The sequence below is a fragment of the Aythya ferina genome (genome assembly GCF_964211825.1).
Source record: "Aythya ferina genome assembly, chromosome: 3".
NCBI lineage: Eukaryota > Metazoa > Chordata > Aves > Anseriformes > Anatidae > Aythya > Aythya ferina.
In genome coordinates, this window is record NC_140298.1 from 76,850,734 (window position 1) to 76,873,680 (window position 22,947).

The following is a 22,947-nucleotide window of genomic DNA, read 5'->3' on the forward strand; positions in this document are numbered from 1 at the left end:
TGGACACTCTGGAAGCCATTATAGTAGAAATTTCCTCAACAGCCTTTCTTTAGCTGCTTCTTTCCAACCGCCACCAGCACGAAGATGCCCTGTACTAGATATTACCCTTGAACAATCCCAGAAAGAATGAAATGCTATGTAGAAAGTGGCACTGCATATTAGCTTAAGAGAGTCAATATAGAGGGGTATGATATACTGCTGGTATTTATAAAACATAATGCCTACAGCAGAGTGAATTGTCAGACCACCAGATTTGTAAAATATTTGCAAAACACAAACCCAGCCTTCAGAACACAGTCATAGATGATCAGATGTCATAGATGATAAACTACCTTGGCAGATGAATGGGTATTCTAGCAACATCACTACTATTACTGAGGAAAGCACAAATGGAAAACCCTAAATAGAGGAGCCCACCAAAATACAGAACTGAGCAAGTAAAATTCTTGCAAAGCGAAAAGAACAAGCAATCTCCAAATACTGTGGAGGGTGCAAGGCAAGACAGGAGAGAAAGCTTCAGCTTGGCCAGTGATTGCTAGGATGTGCTTTATTCATTTTTTTCACTGGTAGAGGGAGTAAGAAGAGAAATGAGACATAAAACAATGTCTACAGTGACCACTACAGTTAGTATTAAGTATTTGCAAAGAAAAGTGCTTTTTTTTTTTTCTTCCCTGGATTAGATAACTATTTAAGAGTTATATAATGTAATATAGAAAAGAAAGCTGTTAGAATGTTTAATCAACTCAGCTGCCCACTGACTTATCTAAAATCTGTCCCAGAGCAAATGGGATACAGTGCTCTTCAAGAAAACATGTTTCCTCTGAAATTGGGAATTTCAATCAACTTCAACAACTTTAAACTTTTACCTACATTGTACCGGTGTTAGAAAACACAGATTTAATTCTAGCAGCCTTAATTCTTGCATTTCACAGATGATGAAAGGGAAGTGTAGATTAAACTTTATATCAGTGTTTCCCTGTTTGAATGAAATCAAAATCTTTAAAGAGGATTGTTTTCAGAGATATGAAAAGCAGGCTGCCTAGGGACTTCTCATTCACTTATGCATACCAGAATTATATGTTACAAATAGATGTTTTAAGACACAAAATGATTTATTTATTTATTAAAAAAAAAAAAAAAAGGGAATATCAGTCTTGTTTCATTGCATGCATTTGATCACTCTTTTCTCAACCTTATCCACAAATTCAGAACGGCTGTGTACAGAGAATTTATTTTTCATTTGTTCAGTTCTCATGCATATGAATACATACTAACAGTTGCTTCTAAGAAAAATCACTTTGTCAGACCCTTACAATATATGAAGTTTTTAGGACTGTGCTACAAGGATATGACAATAATGAATTGATTTGGAAACAGGTTCTAAGCATTTTAAGGAAGACACTTCCAACAATCTACAGGTGATTTCTGAAGCTTTCTCTCAAATAAAAATGAGGCTATGCATATAGCCTGTCTGGGAAAATATGGTTACTGTAAGTCATCCAATTTAAATGAAGTCCTTTTTCAAAAACTATATTCTGAAAACCCTCCTTATTTATTTTACAGTATATACATTTACACAGCCTGACTTGTATTAGTGCAGATTGATATATCAAATAATCAGTATTCTTTTAAAGAATGTAACCAAAACTGCAAAAAATCTATCTTGCTTGATCTATGTATTCTGTACTCTGATGTTCTTCATGTCTTTCAGTAGCACTGGTCTGTAGATCAGCTCCAGGCTTTGCATGTATTCTAGATAATCACTCACTCGAAATCCATGGAGTGCTTCTTCCTGCACAAATACACACAGAGAACATTTATTAGATAAGAAAAAGGATGCATGACTCAAATGTAATGAATTCCAGGCTGCTGAATAGAGTTAGTTTTGTTCTGTTTGCCATGGCTTGAGTACTTAAAGTACACACATTAAAATATATTTAGAAATAAATAATAAGCATATCTGTTCCAGAAGGTACTTCCAGTAATTCCTTAACTCTTGGTAACAAATAGTTTTTTCACAAAGAAGTTGTTCATCTCATTTTTGGAAAGTATGACATATGAAAAATGAAATTTTATTTTTAATGAAAATAAAGTGAGCTTTAAAAAGGCAACATCAGGTACTAAAATACTCTTTTTTTTAAAAAAGGCATAACATCATCTTAATTCACAGCAAAGTTGTCTCCAACTTCTTTCTTTATGTGCAAATTTAAATATATATATATATTAAGAAAAATAATATTTGTTTTTAATTTTACTAGCTACATGTAACTACTCATTAGATAATAGCAACAAAGGTGTATTGCTATCAAATCATAATTTTTTCATGAAATATAATGTAGGTTAGAAGCTTGAAAAATTACTATCAGTTCTTTGAAGGAAAACAGGCAGAAGGACTTCTTCATATGGTAAGTGACCACTGCTAGTATGAAATTGTGACATTACTTAAGAAAATATAAAATGAATACTCAAAGGTTGTTTTTTATTATTATTATTATTAATTTTGTTTGCTTTTGTTTTTTAAACTTGGATTATGTTCTTAGAATAGTTTAGACTTCCATTTTTGGGGGAATTGCTCCACTACAGCAATTAACATTTGTGAATGCTGTGCTGAGAAGTTACAGGCTAAAGCTCAAACCTAAATTTTTGTATTTCAACAGAATGGTAACTGACCAATACCTTTGCAAGTGTTAAACCCAGGTGACTGAGCTGACATATTGTTCATATTTAGAATAGTTCACTTGGAAGGGACCTACACAGATCATCAGCTCCAACCACCTGACCACTTCAGGGATAACCAAAAGTTAGCACAATACGGAAGGCATTGTCCTTATGCCTCTTGAACACTGACAGGCATGGGGCATCAACCACTCCTCTACGAAGCTTGTTCCAGTGACCACTCTCTGCGTGCAGAACCTTTCCCTAACCCCCAGCCTGACCCTCCCCTGTCCCAGCTCCATGCCGTTCCCTCGGGTCCTGTCACTGTCCCCAGAGAGCAGAGCTCAGCGCCTGCCCCTTCACTCCCCTCGTGAGGGAGCTGCAGGCCGCCATGAGGCCTCCCCTCAGCCTGCTCTGCTCGGGGCTGAACAAACCAAGGGGCCTCAGCCGCTCCTCACGTCTTGCCCTCCAGACCCTTCATCATTTTCATAACCCTCCTATGGACACACTCTAATACTTTTATGTACTTTTTATCCTGTGGTGCCCCAAACTGCACATGGTGCTTGAGGTGACGCCACGCCAACGCAAAGCAGAGCAAGAAAATCCCTTCCCTTGACTGATTAAATATGCCGTGCCTGATGCACCCAGGATATGGATGGCCCTGTTGTCTGCAATACCACACTGTTGACTCAACTTGCCACTGACCAGAAATCCCATATAGGATCACAAAAGAAAAATAAAACCACACACATACTCACTCTGGACGTTGAAATAACCCAAAGGATGAATATTATTGTATCAGAAGAATTGCACAAACAACTTTCAAAATCCAGAGCTGCCACAAATTTAATAAATTAATTGAATTAGAAGTCTACCATTGTTAAATGGATGTAGTTATATCCAAAATAACCGTAATTAAACTAGAGATCAAAATCACTGATTTTTGCAATGACTTGCTGTTAACTGATGACTTCATTTTAATGTAAAGTTTAGGTGGTATCAGATATGTCAAGATCTTGCCAAAGGAGTATGTATCAATCTCATCCCGCCTTACTTATATATACTCAGCACAATAGAAAGAAAGACAAACAATAAATCAGATTCCAAGTTGAGTTCACTGTTTTTCCCCCAGTTGCTGTGCTTTTGCTTTAGTATACTGGCAGAATGCAGTTGCCTATTATCTAAGAAAGGCTGATTGTATAGTAATTGGCATGTGTTCAGAATAACAAAGATCACTGAGCTTTGTGCCACATCTCTTCAGGCTTCAGAAGGAGACCACTGCATAAACCCACCCTTCTGAAGAATATCAACTTTAAGGAGATCAGGGCCACATATATGGAATTGAAACAAATGCCCTAGTAAATTAATGCGGCTATTTAAGTTGCTTACAAGGAGAGGTGATCAGGACAATATGCAGGAAAACCATTCTCTGGAAAATACTAAACCACAATTTCCTGCCAGGAAGAAAATAAAATTAAAGTGTTATTTCACTCAGTTAAAATCAATAGGTGAAATTCAGTAAGTGCTTCAGATTAAGTAGTATATTAATTTTCAGTATAGAGAATTTTGCTTCCCTTTGGCAATTGAAAGAAATTCAAAAAGAAACCCTTACTTTAAGAAAGACCTGAAGATCTTGAGCTTCAGTGTGCTTCAGGATGTCTTGCTCTAGATGTTTGAACACAGAAATACACATATATACCTGATAATCAGGACCAAGGAAAATACATGTAGCAATGTAGTGAGAGATCTCACTCCAGTCCATGTAATTCCAGAAACACTGAGTTATCCATTGCAGACAAATCTAGGTGAGAATAAAATTATAATTAAATTGCTGTAGATATTCAGTCATAATTTATCAGTATTATCTCCTAATTTTTCTATACTAATGCCCTTTTCCTATAACATTACCCTACTTACAAAAATAAAAGGTACAAAAGAGGCCAAGAATCCCTTTTTCTTCCTGCAAAAGCACAGCTTCAAAATAGTTTCACTGAGTTCTGCTATACCTCACACCCTGCTTCTGTTCATATCATATCTGTTCATATACATTGTACCTGAATATATAGCAACTGTTGAAGTTGAGGCATAAAACTTCAAGACCAGTGAAATACAAGATGATTTTTCATCGCCTAATTATAGGCACCTCATTATTCCTATGCTGAGATAAAATCCCTTATTTGCCACTCTTCTCAAAAAAGAAATCCTAAACTGACTATTTAAAGCTGGCATCTGCCCCCCTCTTATGCTGCAAATCCTGGCAAAAGGGAATTTTGAAAGCATAATATGAAAAATATATTTCTTGCCTTGGAACGGAAATAAGCTCTCTTACTCCAGTGAGATATCCTATGCATTGGCATGAAGCTGTTTATGCTTCATCGTGACTGTAGTATAAGCAACGTTCTGTACAAACATGTAGAATTCGGTATTTCCAAAGCACTGTATTAAGTATGTAAAATAAAAAGTAACTAAATAAAAACTAACTAGAGAATATTTTTCTCTAGTAACATTTCATTATTATAAAAGTTTTTGGTTTGTTTTATCTTTTTTACCTGATTGTAATAGTTATAGTAGTCCTTAAAAAGTATATATTTTTTTTCTAATATAAACTGAACTGCTTTCTGTTACATATCTGTCCCAAATTTATCATTTCCTCCCCGTGGAAAACAGTGAAAATTATTCTGGAGAATAAGATATTCTATTGTTTTTAATGATAAATCTGAGTTTTTAGTATCTCACTTTTATCAGATTTTCTGCATGAACTTGTAATGGAAGATCATCAGTTGCAGTATACTGTCATTACTCTACAGAAGATAGTTAATATTTATGTTAAAATGCCCTGAGTCACTATGCATTCAACAATCTCTTATGCTGTTTCAGAACCACCACGCACGTGTATAGAAAAACCACAGTAGTTCCAACTTTAACTCTGAACATCTTTGATTTTGTGGATTTAAATCAAGAAGTTGAAGATACTTTGATATTTCATCAGTTACCTGGGATGGAGCAAAACCAGCCATATGGAAGGCAGAGGAGACAAGTGGTAACTCAGCTTTCATCAACATCTCAACATAGTGTGCACTGCAGAAATAGACTGGATGGATGCCAGATTCCACTGTGGTAATAGGCAGGTGCACCTGATTAACAACAAAATTGGGGAAAATGATTATAGATCACAGAACTGTGTTACTTTAAAATACCTTTCTGAGAAAAATATATATACTTGTAACATAAGTCATCACAATTATTTTAGAGACAGGAAATAAAATAAGTGAATACGGAAAAAGATTGCATTGACATCTTAAAAACACGTAGTTAAACTAAAGAAAATCCAAAGCTAGAAACTGTTGTAAAACATATCTTAACTAATCCTTTACAATCTTAAATCTTTATTGCATTTATGCTTTAATTCTCAAAGCAGGGAGGGAGAAAATGTTGCTGCATTTTAAACAAACAACAACAATTCATTTTTGTTGGATTTTTTTCCCTTTTACTGGTGGATAAAAAGTCGAACTTCTGCGGTATTTAAAGTTGTTTTCTAGGTGCATGTTTCTTTGCAGTACGTGTGGTGAGTATGAGAGAAATTTTGTTATGAGCTGCAAAAGAAACAGAGGTTATCATTGTGGAAAGCTTTGGGTATCCGTGTTTGGTTTCTAGGTAATGAATCTTTGGCTTCGTGCTAGAAGGTTAGTGCACATCCTTGGGAATTTTCCACCTTCCTAAGGCAGTCTAATGCTTCCTAAAGCATTACAGTCTAATGGCTGGATAATTCCTCATTTATGTTTTGACATTTTATTTTAGTTTACATTGTGGAAATTATGCAAATAGGTTAATTATTTAGTTTTCTCTTTGTTTCTTCAAGATATATTGTGAAAGAGAAATCATTTAGGTATTTAGAATGGACATTAGTAATGCAGCAACTTTGCAATGCTGTCTAGCTCTTGTACGGAAGAAGACACTTAAATTCTCAGCACTGAGAATTTAGCACAATTATATTCACATAATGGAGCAAAATTTAATTGTGTTGGAACAGCCTTAGGGCTGGCCTTGGCGTTGTGAGTGGAGCAATACAATCATTGCTGGTGAAAAGACAGACCAACTCGTCTTAACAGAGGTTTGCATACAGAAGAGGCACAAAATCTAGATGGTGCATCCTATGCCCCAGAACTCTGTAGTAAAGACAACAGTTATTTGATAATTTGTGGTCAAAACATTCAAGACAATGTGAAAATGTATGAAGTCAAACTGAAAGATGAAAGATTTTTGTTTTACACTGATGATTCCACATGCAATCAAAGATGGAAATCATGCTGCCTATACTACAAACTTGATCAAAATACTAATTTCAAATTGCAAAGCATTCAGAATTTGGGCGTTCAGAATTCAGTAATAATTCTTCAAATTTAATAAATACATGTTAGTGCTTTTAACCATAAAACTGAGTTTTACTGAAAATCAGAAGGATAAACTTCACATTGTAATACTACTGCTACTAATAAAAGGTCTTGCATCAGAATTAGATGCCACTAACAAGGTTTATTTTACTGTCAGCTTTAAAACTTGGTAACATTGCCTTTACCATCAGTCTACCTGTTATTTCACTACTTTTAAACAACCATTTGAGCAAATCTGTATTTTTCTGGAAAAAAAAAAATCAGGGTTATGCATTCAGTTAGAGGGCTTTAATGAAAACTTAATGCAATTTTTAAAAAGGGGGAAATTGATAACATGTATTTTAACTTTCAAAGTTGTCTTTCAGAAAGAATCAGCTTTTAAATTCTTACAGATACATGCAGTCTTGGTAGCCAGAGAAATGCTGAAACAAGAAGATGAGAAAATTGCTGAAGAAACGTTAGAGTCTTCTCCCTGTCCCCTGACATAATGAGGAACACAGAAGATGCAAACCAGTCATAGCCAGCATAGCGTCCCTGCAAGCAGTCTGCATTAAAAAGTTAAGGAACTTGGGCAAAAAACTTCTCTGCGCTGCCATGCAGGAATTGCAGCCTTCCTCACTCCCCAGGCCCAAACATACAGAGTTAAGAGCTTGTTTGTTACAGATGGGACAACGGAATATAGCTGCACAGAAAGCAGATTTCTAGAGACACACCTGTCTCTACAACTGAATTAAGAGAAACAATTTAAGCTGTTTTCCCTGTAGTCTACTCTTTTCCAGTCCATAAGCAAATGTTTCAAATCAGGAAAAAACAACAACAAAAAAACCTAGAGAAATATGTAAGTACAAAATATGTAAATACAAAACCCTCACACAAAAACAAGTGTGCCCACAGTACAGGAACAGAGGATGGTAGGGGAAGAGGAGGAAGACAAGAGTTGTGAAGATTATGGGGGGGAAAAAAAAGAAAAAGTAAAATAAAAGCTTTCAAAAAAGAATTAAAGTATATGCTGACTACCTGAAGTATATTTTAATAGAGATACATTAAGCCTAATGCTTGAAGAAAAAAGCTTATTGGAAACAGTTATCATTGCTATATTAAAAATATAGATATATAATGTTCCACAGTACGTATGTACTACATAACACATATGCAGTACATCTACATAGTACATAGCACCAGAACATTGATACTGCGGGAGTACCACAAATATTTATTAATGCTCAAAGGTATATTGCTTCAGACTCTTTAGCATATACAGCGATATGTGACCCTACACCAAAAAACTTTATGACAAAAATGAATGAGAAACAATTTTAACAAAATATGGAACAGAATGACAAATATTTTATGGAGTGCATTGTGTGTGTATTTTAACTTAACAAAATTTCAAAGAAAGTGCCTTTTTTTCTTCTTCTTTCAGGATATATTTACACGTATAACACCACCATCATAAACCCAAATTGAGGGCTCAAGTTCCACTAGCATTCTTAGGCCACAAAATTTATGCAATCAAGAAGGATACGAAGTGAGGATACCACAGTTGTCTGCTGTTGTTTCAGAAATTGCTCACAATTCATTAAGACGAAGCACAGATCATTTTCAGCATGTTCTTTTAGCAAATTCAGGTATTTTCCATATCTAACACAAGAAATTAAAAACTGAAATTGCTTAAATACGTTAAAATAAATAAATAAAATAAAAATAAAAAGAAAGAATTCATACTTAATAGGCCTGTAAAAGTTAAGCAGTCATCACACTGAACATCAAAACCACAATGTTGTAGATATATAAAAAATGGTTTAATAAAAGCTATGTTTCTTCATTTGGGAATGGCAGACTATTATACTCAGTGTTACAATTTCTTACCCAAATTCCTTGTAATTCAAAGTTTTAGCAACTGTGATGGGAAGGAACAAGGACTTTGTCTATGATACATGACTCATTTTCTTCACGTATGTTGTTTAGAATTCCAGCTAAGTATATTTTTATATGTAATTAAAGTATATTTTATATGTAACTATTGGCATCAGAATTCAAATATTAATGCTAAAGAAAACAATCTGTGGAAGTACAGACACATTAACTTTTCTTTCATCATAGCTCTGCAAATTATGAGCGAAATAAAATGTGTTAATGGCATATAACTAAGCTTAGCTAAACAGAACCATTTAGAGAAGTTATGTGAGAAGGAAAAGAAACATAACTCAGGATAATGTAATTTAAGTGGTAAATCTTACTAACAAGTTACAATTAGCCTTTGCAGCAATCAAGGACAATAACCTATATAATCTGTAAAGATAATTTAATTATGTACTAGTACCTTTTTCATTTTGAAATTTAGAATTCATTTTCTCAAAAGATTATCTTTAGATTTAGATGGCATAAAACACTGAGTTAATGGATTAAGTATCATTAAAGTCATTCCATGAAATCAAACAAATTCTAGAAATACACTAGGGAAATATTTTAATACCATGTACCTGACTGTCATTTCAACACCAAGCAGCTGCACAGATGAAAGGCGTTCCTTCTTCACATCTGCATCCATGGCTAAAACAAAAGAAAAATATAATAAAGTATTATGAAAAATATGATTTAAACTGAATACTAATGTAAAGTTTCCATGCACAGATACTAATTTTGGAGATCTGTTTCATATTTAAGTGAGTTTAGCAGTATTTGCAAAGAAACATCAAGAACCTGTATTCCTCATACACTTTTTTTTTTAAATTAAAATCACTTTCTTTACAGGAAAATGTTCACTTTTAATATGGTTATCATTAGCTTTAAAGCATGATGAGAACAAACATCATCTTCAGACCCATTTCTTGGCAGAGCTTCATTCCTTCTTGCCAAGAAATCAAAGCCGCATTTTCTGGTTTACTTTCTTCCATTCCAGTGGCCTTAAAGTCACCAAGCTGTAAAGCCAACCTTGCTAACAAAAATTCTATTTTGATATTAATCTCATTGAACATTTTATAATTGATTGTTTCTTAAATATCCTGTAGTTCCATAATTTTTCTTTCACACAGTAATATATACCACCATTCTTTTGCATTTATTTAAATGAGAAATCCAAGTTAGATAAACAAATTAATAAATCGTGAATTAAAACAACCCCGTTAGTAACATTTTCTCAACATGCTAAATTTTAAATGCAAAAGATGAAGTTCTGTCTATTTTGTGTTCTCATCTCATCTAAGATAACGACACCTCAAAAAAAAATTCACTACAGTAATACTATGAGCTAAAAGCTGAGGTCTTAAGCCTTTAATATACTTCTTTGAGACAAAGTGCTAATAAAAAAGAAAAAAAAATGAACTTAATTAAAAAATTGTCTAAAAAAGAAAGAAAGAAAGAAGTGTCCTGCTCAGATGAGCTGTAGACTGAAATTATCTTGAATTTATTCAATAAACTGATGAGATTGAAATAGTAATCTCAAGTCAAAGCTTTTTTTTTTTTTTCAACCCCAGAATAGAAGTTCAAGAAAAACAGTATTTGAAAGAATACATATAAAATCACAGGGCATTTCAGTTATAAAGCCCTGGAGATGCTTGAAACAGTTGCTAACTTTTTACAGCTACTGTTCCAAGCTACCTTTTTTCTCAAGCTGCAAATACCACCTAAACAGTGCATGCATTTCCAGGTTCCTATTTGCAATTGTGCAGGCCAGAGCTATACTGTAACATAGAAGCCATGTTAGAAGACAAGCCAAGGAGAATTTGAATGAGTTGACTAATGGTAACTAATGGTTAATTCAGTCCTGGCATGACTGTATATATTCAGTCCTGCATGACTGCAGGAGAGAAGGAAACAGCCTAACAATCTCTACACCAAGGAAGCTCTACTTCCTTTTCAAGATGAGCCTTGTGTGGGTGGAAATGCTGGAACTGCTCTCAGAGTCCAACAAGGGTGTCGTGAGAAACAGCCATATGACAGCACACCATCTGAACCAGTTTCCACTTTGTAACAGCTTACAGCAAGTACTGAATGCTTTCTTCCTACCAACATTACAAGAACACAACTGATTTCATTCATTCTCATTGCCTTTTATTTTCTGGTATAATAATTCTTAGTTGCTGAAAAGGATCTTTTCCTTATCAGTTTTCCCTTTGATATTTTCCCCTGTATTATGAAAGAAGATAAAATTAACATAGAGTTTGGACCGAATAATTCTATATTATGCAGTATCTCATCAAGGCAAAAACTCTCACTTTCTTACACCAGTGTACTTGATATAATCATAGCTCTGTACACTACGCAGTTGAGTTACTACCAATCGACAACTCACACTATGAACACAGAAATTGAGGTTCCTTGTCAAAATTTTTGATTTCCATTTTGCTTTTCCAATTAACAAACCGGGAACACTAGGCGTTAGAAAACTACAAAGCCATTTAGAATACACAAAGGACCACTTCCTACTGATTAAAAACTGGACCTAGAAACCTTGAATGTTCCATTAAGCTAGTGAATTATTATTAAGAATAAGTTGGGTATGAAGATATTGCATATTGCAATCCATCGATAAAAAGCTTACTAGCAAGCTTGCAGTCGTATGTTGTGACTGTACTATTATAATGATGCTCATGACTCTGTGGATTTAGTACACAATTTGATATTCTACAAAACATATTTGACAATTATTTATCAATATACCTGAAAACTAACTGTCTTGAAAAGCAGAAGGCATTGATGGAACAATTTTCTAAACAAGAATGCCATTTACCCTCAAACAAATGGCAGAACACCTCTCTGAACTGTAAATTAGATAAGAATATGATACTGCACTGTGACTATTATTAAACGGAATGAACAACATGCTTTAGTAACTTCCTTTTTATTTATCTAATAAAAGAAAAATCTATGTCAAATAGGTATTTTATACTTCTTATTTTAAAATTCAAAATATGGTAAAATGGAAATTAACCCAAATTGAAACTTGAAGGATGACTTGAAAGATATTCCACATGTTCCTTTAGGAGCTGTATAGACTTACAATTAAAATAATAATAGTTACAATGGGAAGATGACATTGTCTCTCATTCTAAAATACGTATGACTCCACAGCAGTAGGTATGGACCACTTTAGGATGTAAACAATTCATTTTGTTTAACCCTGCAACTACTCTTTACATTAGCAACCTACCATGCACTCTTCTAAGAAGCTGATCATAAAAAAAAAATATATCAGTATGGCTGCTCTTAAAACAGGAAGGCATAATTTATGTTTTAGGATGCCATAATTTAATACAATCTTATTAATTCAAAAGAGAAAAAGATTCCTTTGAAACATCAATGACTGCAAACTCTTAATTGCCAATAATGACTTTAAACATGAGAATATAAACACTACGTATGAAAAAATGTAGAATAATAAGTTTTTCTACAATAAGGAAGTACTTATTTTTATCATTTTGTGATCTTCCCTTATTTCCAACCTTTCCTTGTCTTCTTGTTTTATTGCAAATTCCTTTCCTTGGCTTTCATGCTTTCCCAAAAAGTTAGGGGAAGCAGGAAGAACAGGAAAAAGGGAAGACAAGGAGCAATTCTTTATGCAATCTCAGTGTTTTCTTGCTTTGAGGTTATGATTGATCAGTTGTACTATGGTTACGCCCATTTCAAGTGCTTCAATGCACAGCACTTTGCAAAAGTTTTGTAACATTCAGGAGCATAAAAACAGACATTCTGAAAAAGCACGACTTGCAAAGGCAAGTAAATAGTACTATTAAAGTCAATCTTTAGCTACAGATACTTCAGAGTGAGTTAAGTGGCACACACAATCCAATAGTATTCTTCCTGATCAGGCTAAACTTCAATGCATCAACTTTACGACTCATCTGAAAGGTTTTCTTATTCATTTTTCCTCTTACCACAAAGAAACTTTTATGTGGTTAAGTCAGAAAATGGGCTACATTGCATTCACAATGAAGCGACTGGATGCCAAGCTGAAACAGCTTTACAGTACATTTCATACAACTTGTATGGTCTTTGGGTAATAATTTATTCCCATTTCACTGCTGTTATCCCAAAGAAACTATTGCCTTTCCTTTTGTGGTAAGTGGGAAAAATGACTAACGCTGTACTTACAGTATTGACTTACCTTTTTTCACTTGTTGATGTTCAGGCCAAATCTTTTTATGGTAACATAAATAACCTCCGCAAAATTCTAAATTTTAACTCAGTCTATTTTTAGATAAGAAATATTAGTTTTCTTTGTATAGATAGAAATTACATGGTTCCTTTAATCAAAGGTAAGTAAAAAAAATGCAAACAGCTACTGAATATCCCATGATGGTCAGAGGCACCTGCATAATTCTTGTATGAGCTTCAAGGAACTTTACAATACGTAGTTATTTTTCCTATCAGATCTCTAGTCTTTGGCTTTGTCCATAAAAACTAGAATTGTGAAACCGACCAAATCTTTTATTTAAATAAAAATCAGCTTTTCTTTTTATTTTTCTTCTTTAGTATGTGTCTAAACATTGGCACTGTAAAGGTACCCAAGGAGGCAGTATAAAACACTGTGTGATATCCTTATGAAAATTATCTATTTTAAAACATATTTTTTTGGAGTTGGGGAAGAGTGGAAATCATACTTTTATCACCATATTCTCTTCTGCCATTTTGCTACTGTTCTTTAATGAACATCAAAACATCATCTCCTCCAAAAAATTATCCATCTATAACACTTCTGACAAGATTCTGACTGAATCTTGTATTCATTGTTTGAATTGTCTCTAAAAAAATCCCATTTCAGAGAAATATATTATTATTGTTGTTTTTAAACTGTGAATGAAGACAGACAATGGCTCCTCATCAGAGGTAAGTAAGTAATCTCAAGTGCAATTCTACTCTAATTGCTGAAAATATCTGCTAGGTCATCAGAAAGATTCCTCGTCATAATAGAAGATCAAAATATTCGTATCTAGAACTTCTCTGAGTATTGGTCATCACAAATACTCAAGCTGTTTTTGGCAGCAACATCTTTAAGAATAAACTACATTTTCAGTCCAGTTACATAACAACTAGGAAAGGGCAAAATGCTTTTTGGTAATAGCACCTATCTTTAAAGAAATGCATCCAACAAATGATGCAGGAGGAAGGGATGAATGCCCCTCCTTCCATCCTTCCCTCTCAGCCCAATTTGTGATGTAGTCCTGTATTTCTCATTCATTGCTCCCTCTAAGAAGCTTCCCATTGGCATTTTTAAAATTTCTGTTCATCACCCAATCCACCTGATCCTTAGTAGACTAAGCTTATTAAATGGTAGAAAGTTCCTATGAGATTTTGTTCATCTGGAGAACTGAGCCTCAACTAGAGAAGGAACAGAGCAGGATATTTCAATTTTATGCCTAAGGCCTGAATACCTGCGATTCTATTGCTTCAGCTGTTTCAGAGGTAGAGGTCAGTGGAAATAGAAAACTCAACTGCAAGGTCACCTGCACCAACAGAGCTACCCAAAAGAACAGTTAACCATGAGAGGTCATAGCATTCCTGAGTCTGGGAAGTTTGCAACACGTGGTGGAGACCATGACACTAGCATATTACAGAATCACAGAATGACCAAGGTTGGAAGGGAGCTCTGAAGATATCTAGTTCAACCCTCCCTGCTGAGCAGGATCACCTGGAGTACATTGTGCAGGACGACATCCAGGCGGATTTTCAATATCTTCAGAGGAGACTCCACAGCCTCTCTGGGCAACCTGCACCAGTGCTCTGTCACCCTCACGGTAAAGAAAAAGATAACACTACAAGTGGAGTTCTTTGAGAAATAGGCTTGCTGGAACCTTGAGAAAACTAATACATTTACAAAAAACATTTGTGTTTCAATGAACTGGAATTTGCTGGTAACAGGAAGATAAAGTAGCTATTTTAGTAACTTCATATCCCTAATGCATAACGCCAGTTTTACTGCTATAGCAAATTTCAATTCCTTGCCTCCTGCATCCTATTGCCATCCTATTGCCTCTGATAGCTAGGCATCAAGGATTGGCTTTCAATGTTCATATCTTTTTCAGAAGAAAGACAAATAAAAGCAAACTGTAAAGTATTAATCTTGGGAAAGGGGGTGGACAGAGTTCATTAACATTTAACATACGTACTGTATATTATTTTCCTCATCTGAATCCACATCACAGCAGTATCATTGCTGCTAGCAAAAAGTACACTTCAAGTAAGATTTGTATTACTGTTTATAATTAAGCACTGCAAATGCATAGTGGTTTATCAGTTATTTTTTCTTATCCCTTATCTTCAAAATGATAACAACCCAAACTAATTTGATTTTTCCATATTTGCAGATATTATAATAGACTGAAATCCTGAGGGATTCCACAGCAGATGGATGACTGTGTTATTCTAATTACAACTACCTACGGGTTTAGAAAGCTGTCATTTTTTTAAGATAATCTATTTCCCATTTCAAGGAACATGATAAACACTGAATATCTATACACTATACTGGATCCAGTTTCATGAAAATTGTGGCTTCTCTTCATTAAGACTAAACATTAGTTAGAAATTGTTTCCCCAAATCCCGATTTATTGAAGAGAGTGAATGGGGGACACATGCAACTGCAAAATGCATTTTTGGCTTACTTAGATATTGAGCTAGGAAGATGCATCCATTTCTCCCTTCTGTGCAAATACTGGAAGTGTAATACAGAGTTGTGGCCTCTCAGCACATTCCTTCTTCATAGGAATGCCACGCTGTATATTTTATTGGGTAAGAATGAGTGAAATGAGTGTAAATTTAGCTATACAACTGATTCATACAGTCAAGCTTTTTTAATCTACCAGAGTGTTGTATAATCCTAGATTCAATTTTGGAATCATATTTTTGTTTCACCTTCTTGACAATCGGCATGAGTTTATTGGTCTTAGCTGGTTTTACTGGAAAATACTCATTGCTACACCTGTCTGAAAAATGTGTTACGAAATTTTATTAACTGACTTCCTGTAAAACATAAAATAAACCTTTGATGAATCACACCGTTTGACTGAGCAACACTTTTTCCTGGACTGGAGAACTCTTCACAAAAAGAGTGTGTGATGATGGCACTGTTGACCGGGGGGTAAAACATTAAGAGAATACCTGCCCTTTGCCTACAGTTCACATCAGTGTCTTATCTCCAGACTACTGACAATCCTTCAGAAGGCCTCTCGCTATCCCATTTCTAACCTTATATTTATTAAGACAGTGATTCAAAGATCGAAGCCGAAATTCCTTTAAGTGGTATATTCTTTATTGCAGCGCTGGATGCACGGGGGATCTCTCCACCTATCGTGCATACCCAAAGCAAAAAGCAGTCTTGAATTTATACAATCAATCTATCAATATTCTACAAGCACCTATACATATGCATTACCTATCCCCGCCTTCCCTCGCTTCTCATGCTAATTAGCCTTTTGGCACCTTGCGCCTGCGTAGAGCCTTCCAAGAATTGTGGGCAGGGGTCTTTGGGACGTGGGCAGGGGTCTCTGGGAGGAAGACCCCGAGTCTTCCTCACAGTGTACTTTTCACCTTTGGTCAGGAATCTGCTGAATTGGCATGTTTCTTAATTGCGAGAGCTGGTTGTTGCCAATTCTTCCGTTTGTTGTATCTTTATAATGAATTCCAATGTCCAGTTTTGAGATTTATAGTCCTTACGTTTGTTTCTCTGTCCGTCTGCCGCTTCCTTATCATGAGTTTCAGTGTCTTGTTTCGAGATATACAGTCCATGTCTGGGGATTGTCCTTGCCTCCCCAATGCCTCCCCAATACCTCCTTAATCAACAGGGAATATCAAAATTTGCAAAAGAAAATTGTTCATCATCCAACCTGATTTTTTTTTTTTTTACTGTGAAAGTGTGTAGTGGGTTTACGTGGCAAGGTTTTGGTAGCAGGGAGCCATAGGGGTGGTTTCTGTGAGAAAGATCTAGAAGCTGCCCCATGTTTGGGAAGGGCCCCATTGTTTTCCAGATCCGAGCCAATAAGCGATGTTGTTTTGCGCCTCTGTGAGAGCATATTTAAGACAGGGAAAAAACGCTGCGCCACACAGCAGCCGGGAGAGTCAAGGGAGTGAGAGAACAGCCTTGCACCAAGGTCAGTGTAGAAGGAGGGGGAGAGGTGCTCCAGGCACTGGAGCAGAAGTCCCCTGCGGCCTGTGGTGAGGACCATGGTGAAGCAGGATGTCCCCCTGCAGCCCATGGAGTACCACGGTGGAGCAGGGTTCCACGCTGCAGCCCGTGGAGGAGACCACGGTGGAGCAGGTGGCCCTGCACTGACGGAGGCTGCCGCCTGTGGAAGACCCCTGCCGGAGCAGATTCCGGGCCGGACCTGTAGCCCGTGGAGAGGAGACCACGCAGAAGCAGGTGATCTGGCAGGAGCTGCTGCCCGTAGGGGACCCAGGTTGGAGCAGTTTTCTCCTGAGGGATGGACCCCGTGGTACGGACCCATATCTGGAGCAGTTCTGGAAGAGCTGCTGCCTGTGGGAAGCCCACGCCGGATCAGTTCATCAAGGACTGCATCCCGTGGGTGGGACCCCACAGCACAGGGGACGAGAGTGACTGAGAAGGAGCGGCAGAGAAGAAGTGCTGTAGACTGACCATAACCCCCATTCCCCGTTCCCCTGCGCCGCTTGGGGGGAGGAGGTGGAAAAGGGTGGATGGGGGGGGAAGGTGCTTTTGTTTTTTTTTCCTTTGTTTTCTCACTTCTCTCGCTTGTTAGTTGTAGGCAATAAATCTTACTATCTCCTTATGCCGAGTCTGTTTTGCCCGTTACAATAATTATTGCGTGATTTTCTCGTCTTTATCTCAATCCTTGAGCCCTTTTCACATATTTTCTCCCCATTCCTCTTTGAGGAGGGGGAGTGAGAGAGCGGCTGTGGTGGAGCTCGGCTGCCCACTCGAGCGGAACCACGACAAAGTGTCATCTTTAATTTCTGATATTAAATGTATTTACTCTAGCTTCAAACTCCTGTTATTTTATTTGGGTCACTTTAGGGTTTAATTTATCATCTAGTAGTTCTGAAGGAATAAGTTCGTCATAATCAGAGCAAATGAGTATAATTTAGAGAGAATGAGATATCTGATAAAACTAGTCATTTTAAATTATTTGGGAGATACAACAAATCTTCCTGTAGAAAAGCAGGAGGACTTTGCATACTGCTGAATTCTGAGATTCACTTTTTTTCTCTTTGCAGCTAAAGCAGTGAGGTCACAATGCATCATTGAACTTTTATTTGAGAACTGTATACATAAACTTCTTTAGAGAATTCATGTCCAATACTGCCTGTATAATTATGCATGAAAAAGTGATTCATAAAATACAGAAAGGAATATTATACAGACTGGACTGGTTTTCTGAAAAATATATTAAAAAAGAATTTTTAAAAATGGGTTGGTTTGTTGAAAACCTGTCCAGCCCAAGATTTTCAAGAGCTTTTAATTTGTTATATTTGTTTTGTCTCTGTATCTATCTTTTAAGAACAGAAAATCACAAGGTATAATTTCATGTATGTGATTGTCATACAATTTTCAATCTTGGTTTCTTTAAAGTTGGCGTTAAATTTTAGATGAACAGTATGTTATTGTTGACAGCTCCATCTGATCAATGGTTCATGTTGAAATCATAGGTTAATGAAGTAGAAGATTCAAGTTCAACCTTCCTGAACTTGTTTTAAATACTCATTTTGAACAATGGGTGGACAAGAGTGGATTGAAAATAAGGTTCTGCACTTCTAAGTGCAGAGGGTACAGATGTGTCCCTTCATTAGAGTTTTTCCACATTAGATGGGAACACTTAATGATTAAGTGTTGTGATTAAGAAACAGCAGGAATGCTCTGCATTGCTGGGCAAGACATCCACTTGGAAGTTACAGAATCACAGAATCACAGAATTTCTAGGTTGGAAGAGACCTCAAGATCATCGAGTCCAACCTCTGACCTAACGCTAGCAGTCCCCACTAAACCATATCCCTAAGCTCTACATCTAAACGTCTTTTGAAGACTTCCAGGGATGGTGACTCCACCACTTCCCTGGGCAGCCTGTTCCAATGCCTCACAACCCTTTCAGTAAAGAAGTTCTTCCTAACATCTAACCTAAAACTCCCCTGGCTCAACTTAAGCCCATTCCCCCTCGTCCTGTCACCAGGCACGTGGGAGAACAGACCAACCCCCACCTCACTACAGCCTCCCTTGAGGTACCCATAGAGAGCGATAAGGTCGCCCCTGAGCCTCCTCTTCTCCAGGCTAAACAAACCCAGCTCCCTCAGCCGCTCCTCGTAGGACTTGTTCTCCAGGCCCCTCACCAGCTTCGTCGCCCTTCTCTGCACAGTTGCACAGTTCCTCCTCTGTTCTTCTTTCAGTTAAGTTTTTGCCTTATTCAGATCAAATCAAACAGACAACATCTAACAGGAAGAACTTTTATAGTCTGTAGGCTGTACTACCCTCTAAAGAACCAAGAGATAGGCAGCCCCCATGGCAGGACAAGAAATTGCACCTGAGCCTTTAATATCATTGGAGATAGTACAATACCTTAAACTTTGACCCAAAAAGAAAAATGTACAGAGAGGAGCAAGTTGGGAAGTTGGGAAGTCTAGGTGTCAAAACTTTTAAGTTGTGAAGATGTTATACTTTTAACAGAGTAGCTGAAATAATGATTTGAATTGAGACAGATCTATGCAAATAGCAAGTTTTATGAGTCAATAGCAAGTTTTGTGAGTCAATGAAAAATTTTTTGTTGCTCATTATGCCTCTTGAGAAGTCAAAAAGTAAGTAATAAACTGATGCAGGACAATAGGGTTTAGAAGAATCTTTCAGTACTGATCTTTTAAGGAGGAATAAAAAAATGACAGAACTGGCACTTAGCAGCTCTCTTCCTTAAGCAAAGAGAAAGATTTTCAAATAAAATGCTCTGTTAAAGTATTCAGAAGATACTTGGCTAAATGGCAACACCACTACATAAAAGAAAGAGATCTAAATTACTAAAGGTGTTTTATGCTTTGAAATTTCAAAGGCATGTCTGAAGACATTATATTTTCATCCTATGGATGTGAGAACAAAATAGAAGTATAAATAATAGGTTCTCCCCAAAGATGGCTTGGTTCTCTAGAACTCCAAATAAGTAAACTACGACCTAGGAAAGAAGTCTTTACAGATATTAAAGAATGAAACTGCATTTTCCAGTAGTTATTAACTATGCTTTTGTATCTTCTGATTTTATAAGTAAACATATAAAAGTAAAACATATAAAACATATAAAAAGTAATATAAAACATATTACTTTACATTCAGAATAAATTAACTTTATCATTCCTCCTTTGTTCCTGGCTGTAAGCATGATATCTGTATGAAACTAACACTCAGATTGCTCTGCCAACAATAACAATTCTACTAATGCGATATAAATGGCATACTTAGGGGCTGATTACATAATAAAGGGTTTTCAAAAGGTACACCAGATTGCTTAAGCTTGTTTAAATATTTATGCCACCAGGTTTGCAAATCATCCTGAAATAGGTGTCAACAAATACTTTGAATGACACCCTTGCCTGTTCTTCATCTCCTTTCCACTGCACACTAGAAATGTGAAAATATCACTAATAATTGTCTGTACTGCTTCCTCAAGTACATCATCTTTTGCTCCAAACTGAGGTACATCAGTTAAGTAATGAATTTCTGAGTTGTTAAGGAAAATTTTCACCAATCCCCAAACCACTACAGAAATATTTAAAAGGAAGGTAATTTGAATATGAAGAGGCTTCACAGCAATAAATTATTAGGAAACTGACCTTTACAGCTTTCCATGCTGAAATAACAATCCAATCGGCTTTCAGAAAGACGTGACACGAACTTTTCAATTAATTCTGCCAAAACTGCAAAAAGAATAAAAATATTTAAACGTTAAAGGCAATGAACAAAGTGGGGAACTGTATTGCCTAACAAGATAACTAAAGCTATTTGAATTTCTGCATGTTTATTCATGTTTTTATGGGGGAACAATTCAAAGCATACTTAGTGCTTTTGCATTCCTACCACCATTCCTAGCTTAAATTAGATTTTAAATAGCTTTATTTAGAATATATTCAGTGTAAACTGAAAGAGAATTCCCTATTATCTTTGCATTACTTCAGAATTTGCTACATTATTTCAATATAAAATTACAATTAACTATAATTAAACTACAATATTTTATCTTTTTTTTTTTCTGTTTATGTAGACCAAAAAAAAACAAACAACAACAACAACAACAAAAAAATGCCAAGAAAAGTGAATAAAGTTTTAAGGGCTGTTTCCAACATGACCTATGACCCCAAAAGATAAAATCTATACACTTAACTATAAAAGCTATACACTGAAAGTTAAGTGAGTAGAGTATTTCCATTTGGAAAATCTGTAATATGATGGCTGGAATGTTGTTATTCAGTTCTTTCTGTGGAATTTTGAGTCTGCACATACTGCACAGAGAAGCCGAATGCTGAAATCTTGTCACTACATAAGAAATTACATATCCCACCTTAACAGAATGTTAGCCAGGAAGTTAGTGACAACTTTCAATGATCTTCAATTCTGCAAGTTTGAGGCTCCTGCAACTGAACACACTAGCACCCTACAGAGGTAAACTACAGGATACAAGGAAGTCTTTATAAATATTGCATGCAGGATATTGAGATTAGCCATATTAAGAACTTGATATAGCAATGATGAACATTTTTGATAAGTAAATGCTATTGTTATAATAAGCTGGTTTTAAAGAATAGTGATATAACTTTTTGCAGTAATGCAAAGCAAGGGAGCATTCTTACAGAGTAAAAAAGAGTTGGGATTTCCTGTTTTAAGTCTGCACTTTACAATTTCCTTGACATCACCTCAAATGCAACTCAACAGTGTTGAAGCTTCAGCACCTAGCCCCATAAAACTTCATGCATGCACAGGTCTTGTCATTTTTAAGCTGAATAATTCCGATAAAATATTTTAGCATGTAGCTGTATGTACAGTCATAGCAACACAAGCGAAGCATAACAATCTGTGGTGGAGATGGCAACGGAGAAAAGCAGAAAACTGTTGGTAGGAAAACTGACAGAGAAGGAGTGCAAGCTTGCAGTGCATGAGGAGAAGGAGAAGGACAGAACCTCCATGCACAGTCTGATGCTTGTTATGCCAGAAAAATAATGAAGAAAAGAATCTCAAAGACAATAACTAACTCTTATTCCAACCATTTGGAAGCTAACAACCATTTTTTAAGCTAATATACTGACATTAAATTGTGTGTTTTTGTTTGTTTGTTTGTTTTAATGATTAACTGGATAAAAACATTTATGGAAATTTATCTAGAACTAATCCAGTTTTGTTTTGAAGTTTTTTAAATGCTGAGTTTGGGTATTCCCCTATATGTGAAAAAGAAGTTTCACTACAACAGCTAAAAACAGGTTTACAGTTATAGTAACCAGGTCCAACAGTAAAAAAAAAAAAAAGAAAAAGAAAAAAAAATTTGCATTGCAAAGGATTAGCAAATCAAAATGAAAAATATTACACATATTATTTATATTGTTATGCATTTTTATGAAAAGAACTATTTGAGTCACACCTTTAAGAAACCACATAGGGCTAGCAAAAAAAAAATATTTTGTAGAAGAGCGATGGTTTATTTATTTTGTAAGAATAAACAATCTCACATCTTCACTAATAGGCTTAGTGAAATTTGGTCCACAAACATTGTAACAAATATTTGTGTAAGTAAAGCAAGAAAAAAAAACAGCAAAGAGGAATAAAGTATTTCATAATTCAATGTAAGTCAAGTCAGAACACCGTGTTTTTCTTCCCCTTTTTGTTGGAAGCCATCCACACGCTTGACCTAACAGTTAAATATTCCAGTTCAGTGCTTGAGTTAATATGAGAAGTGACAGCTCAACAAC

General features: G+C 35.8%; 1 protein-coding gene across 14 annotated transcripts in view; it reads right to left on the reverse strand.

Moving 5' to 3' along the window:
• Positions 1-1,212: 1,212 nt before the first annotated feature.
• The window catches only part of TBC1D32 (TBC1 domain family member 32), an 82,961-nt gene continuing 61,226 nt past the window's right edge, over positions 1,213-22,947 (reverse strand). For 6 of the 14 annotated variants that reach the window (XM_084514611.1, XM_084514607.1, XM_084514610.1 and 3 more), the window contains 7 exons: positions 20,824-20,907; positions 9,530-9,599; positions 8,572-8,687; positions 7,437-7,591; positions 5,649-5,789; positions 4,268-4,456; positions 1,213-1,792 (listed from right to left, as the gene is read on the reverse strand). In XM_084514611.1, coding sequence (XP_084370737.1) covers positions 1,673-1,792; positions 4,268-4,456; positions 5,649-5,789; positions 7,437-7,591; positions 8,572-8,687; positions 9,530-9,599; positions 20,824-20,907 — 875 coding nt within the window. In that variant the 3' untranslated portion in view covers positions 1,213-1,672. Of the gene's footprint in view, positions 1,793-1,820; positions 4,110-4,267; positions 4,457-4,541; positions 5,092-5,648; positions 5,790-7,436; positions 7,592-8,571; positions 8,688-9,529; positions 9,600-20,823; positions 20,908-22,947 lie in introns of those variants that run through there. The other 8 variants (XR_014691492.1, XR_014691493.1, XM_084514612.1 and 5 more) reach the window with 8 other exon arrangements.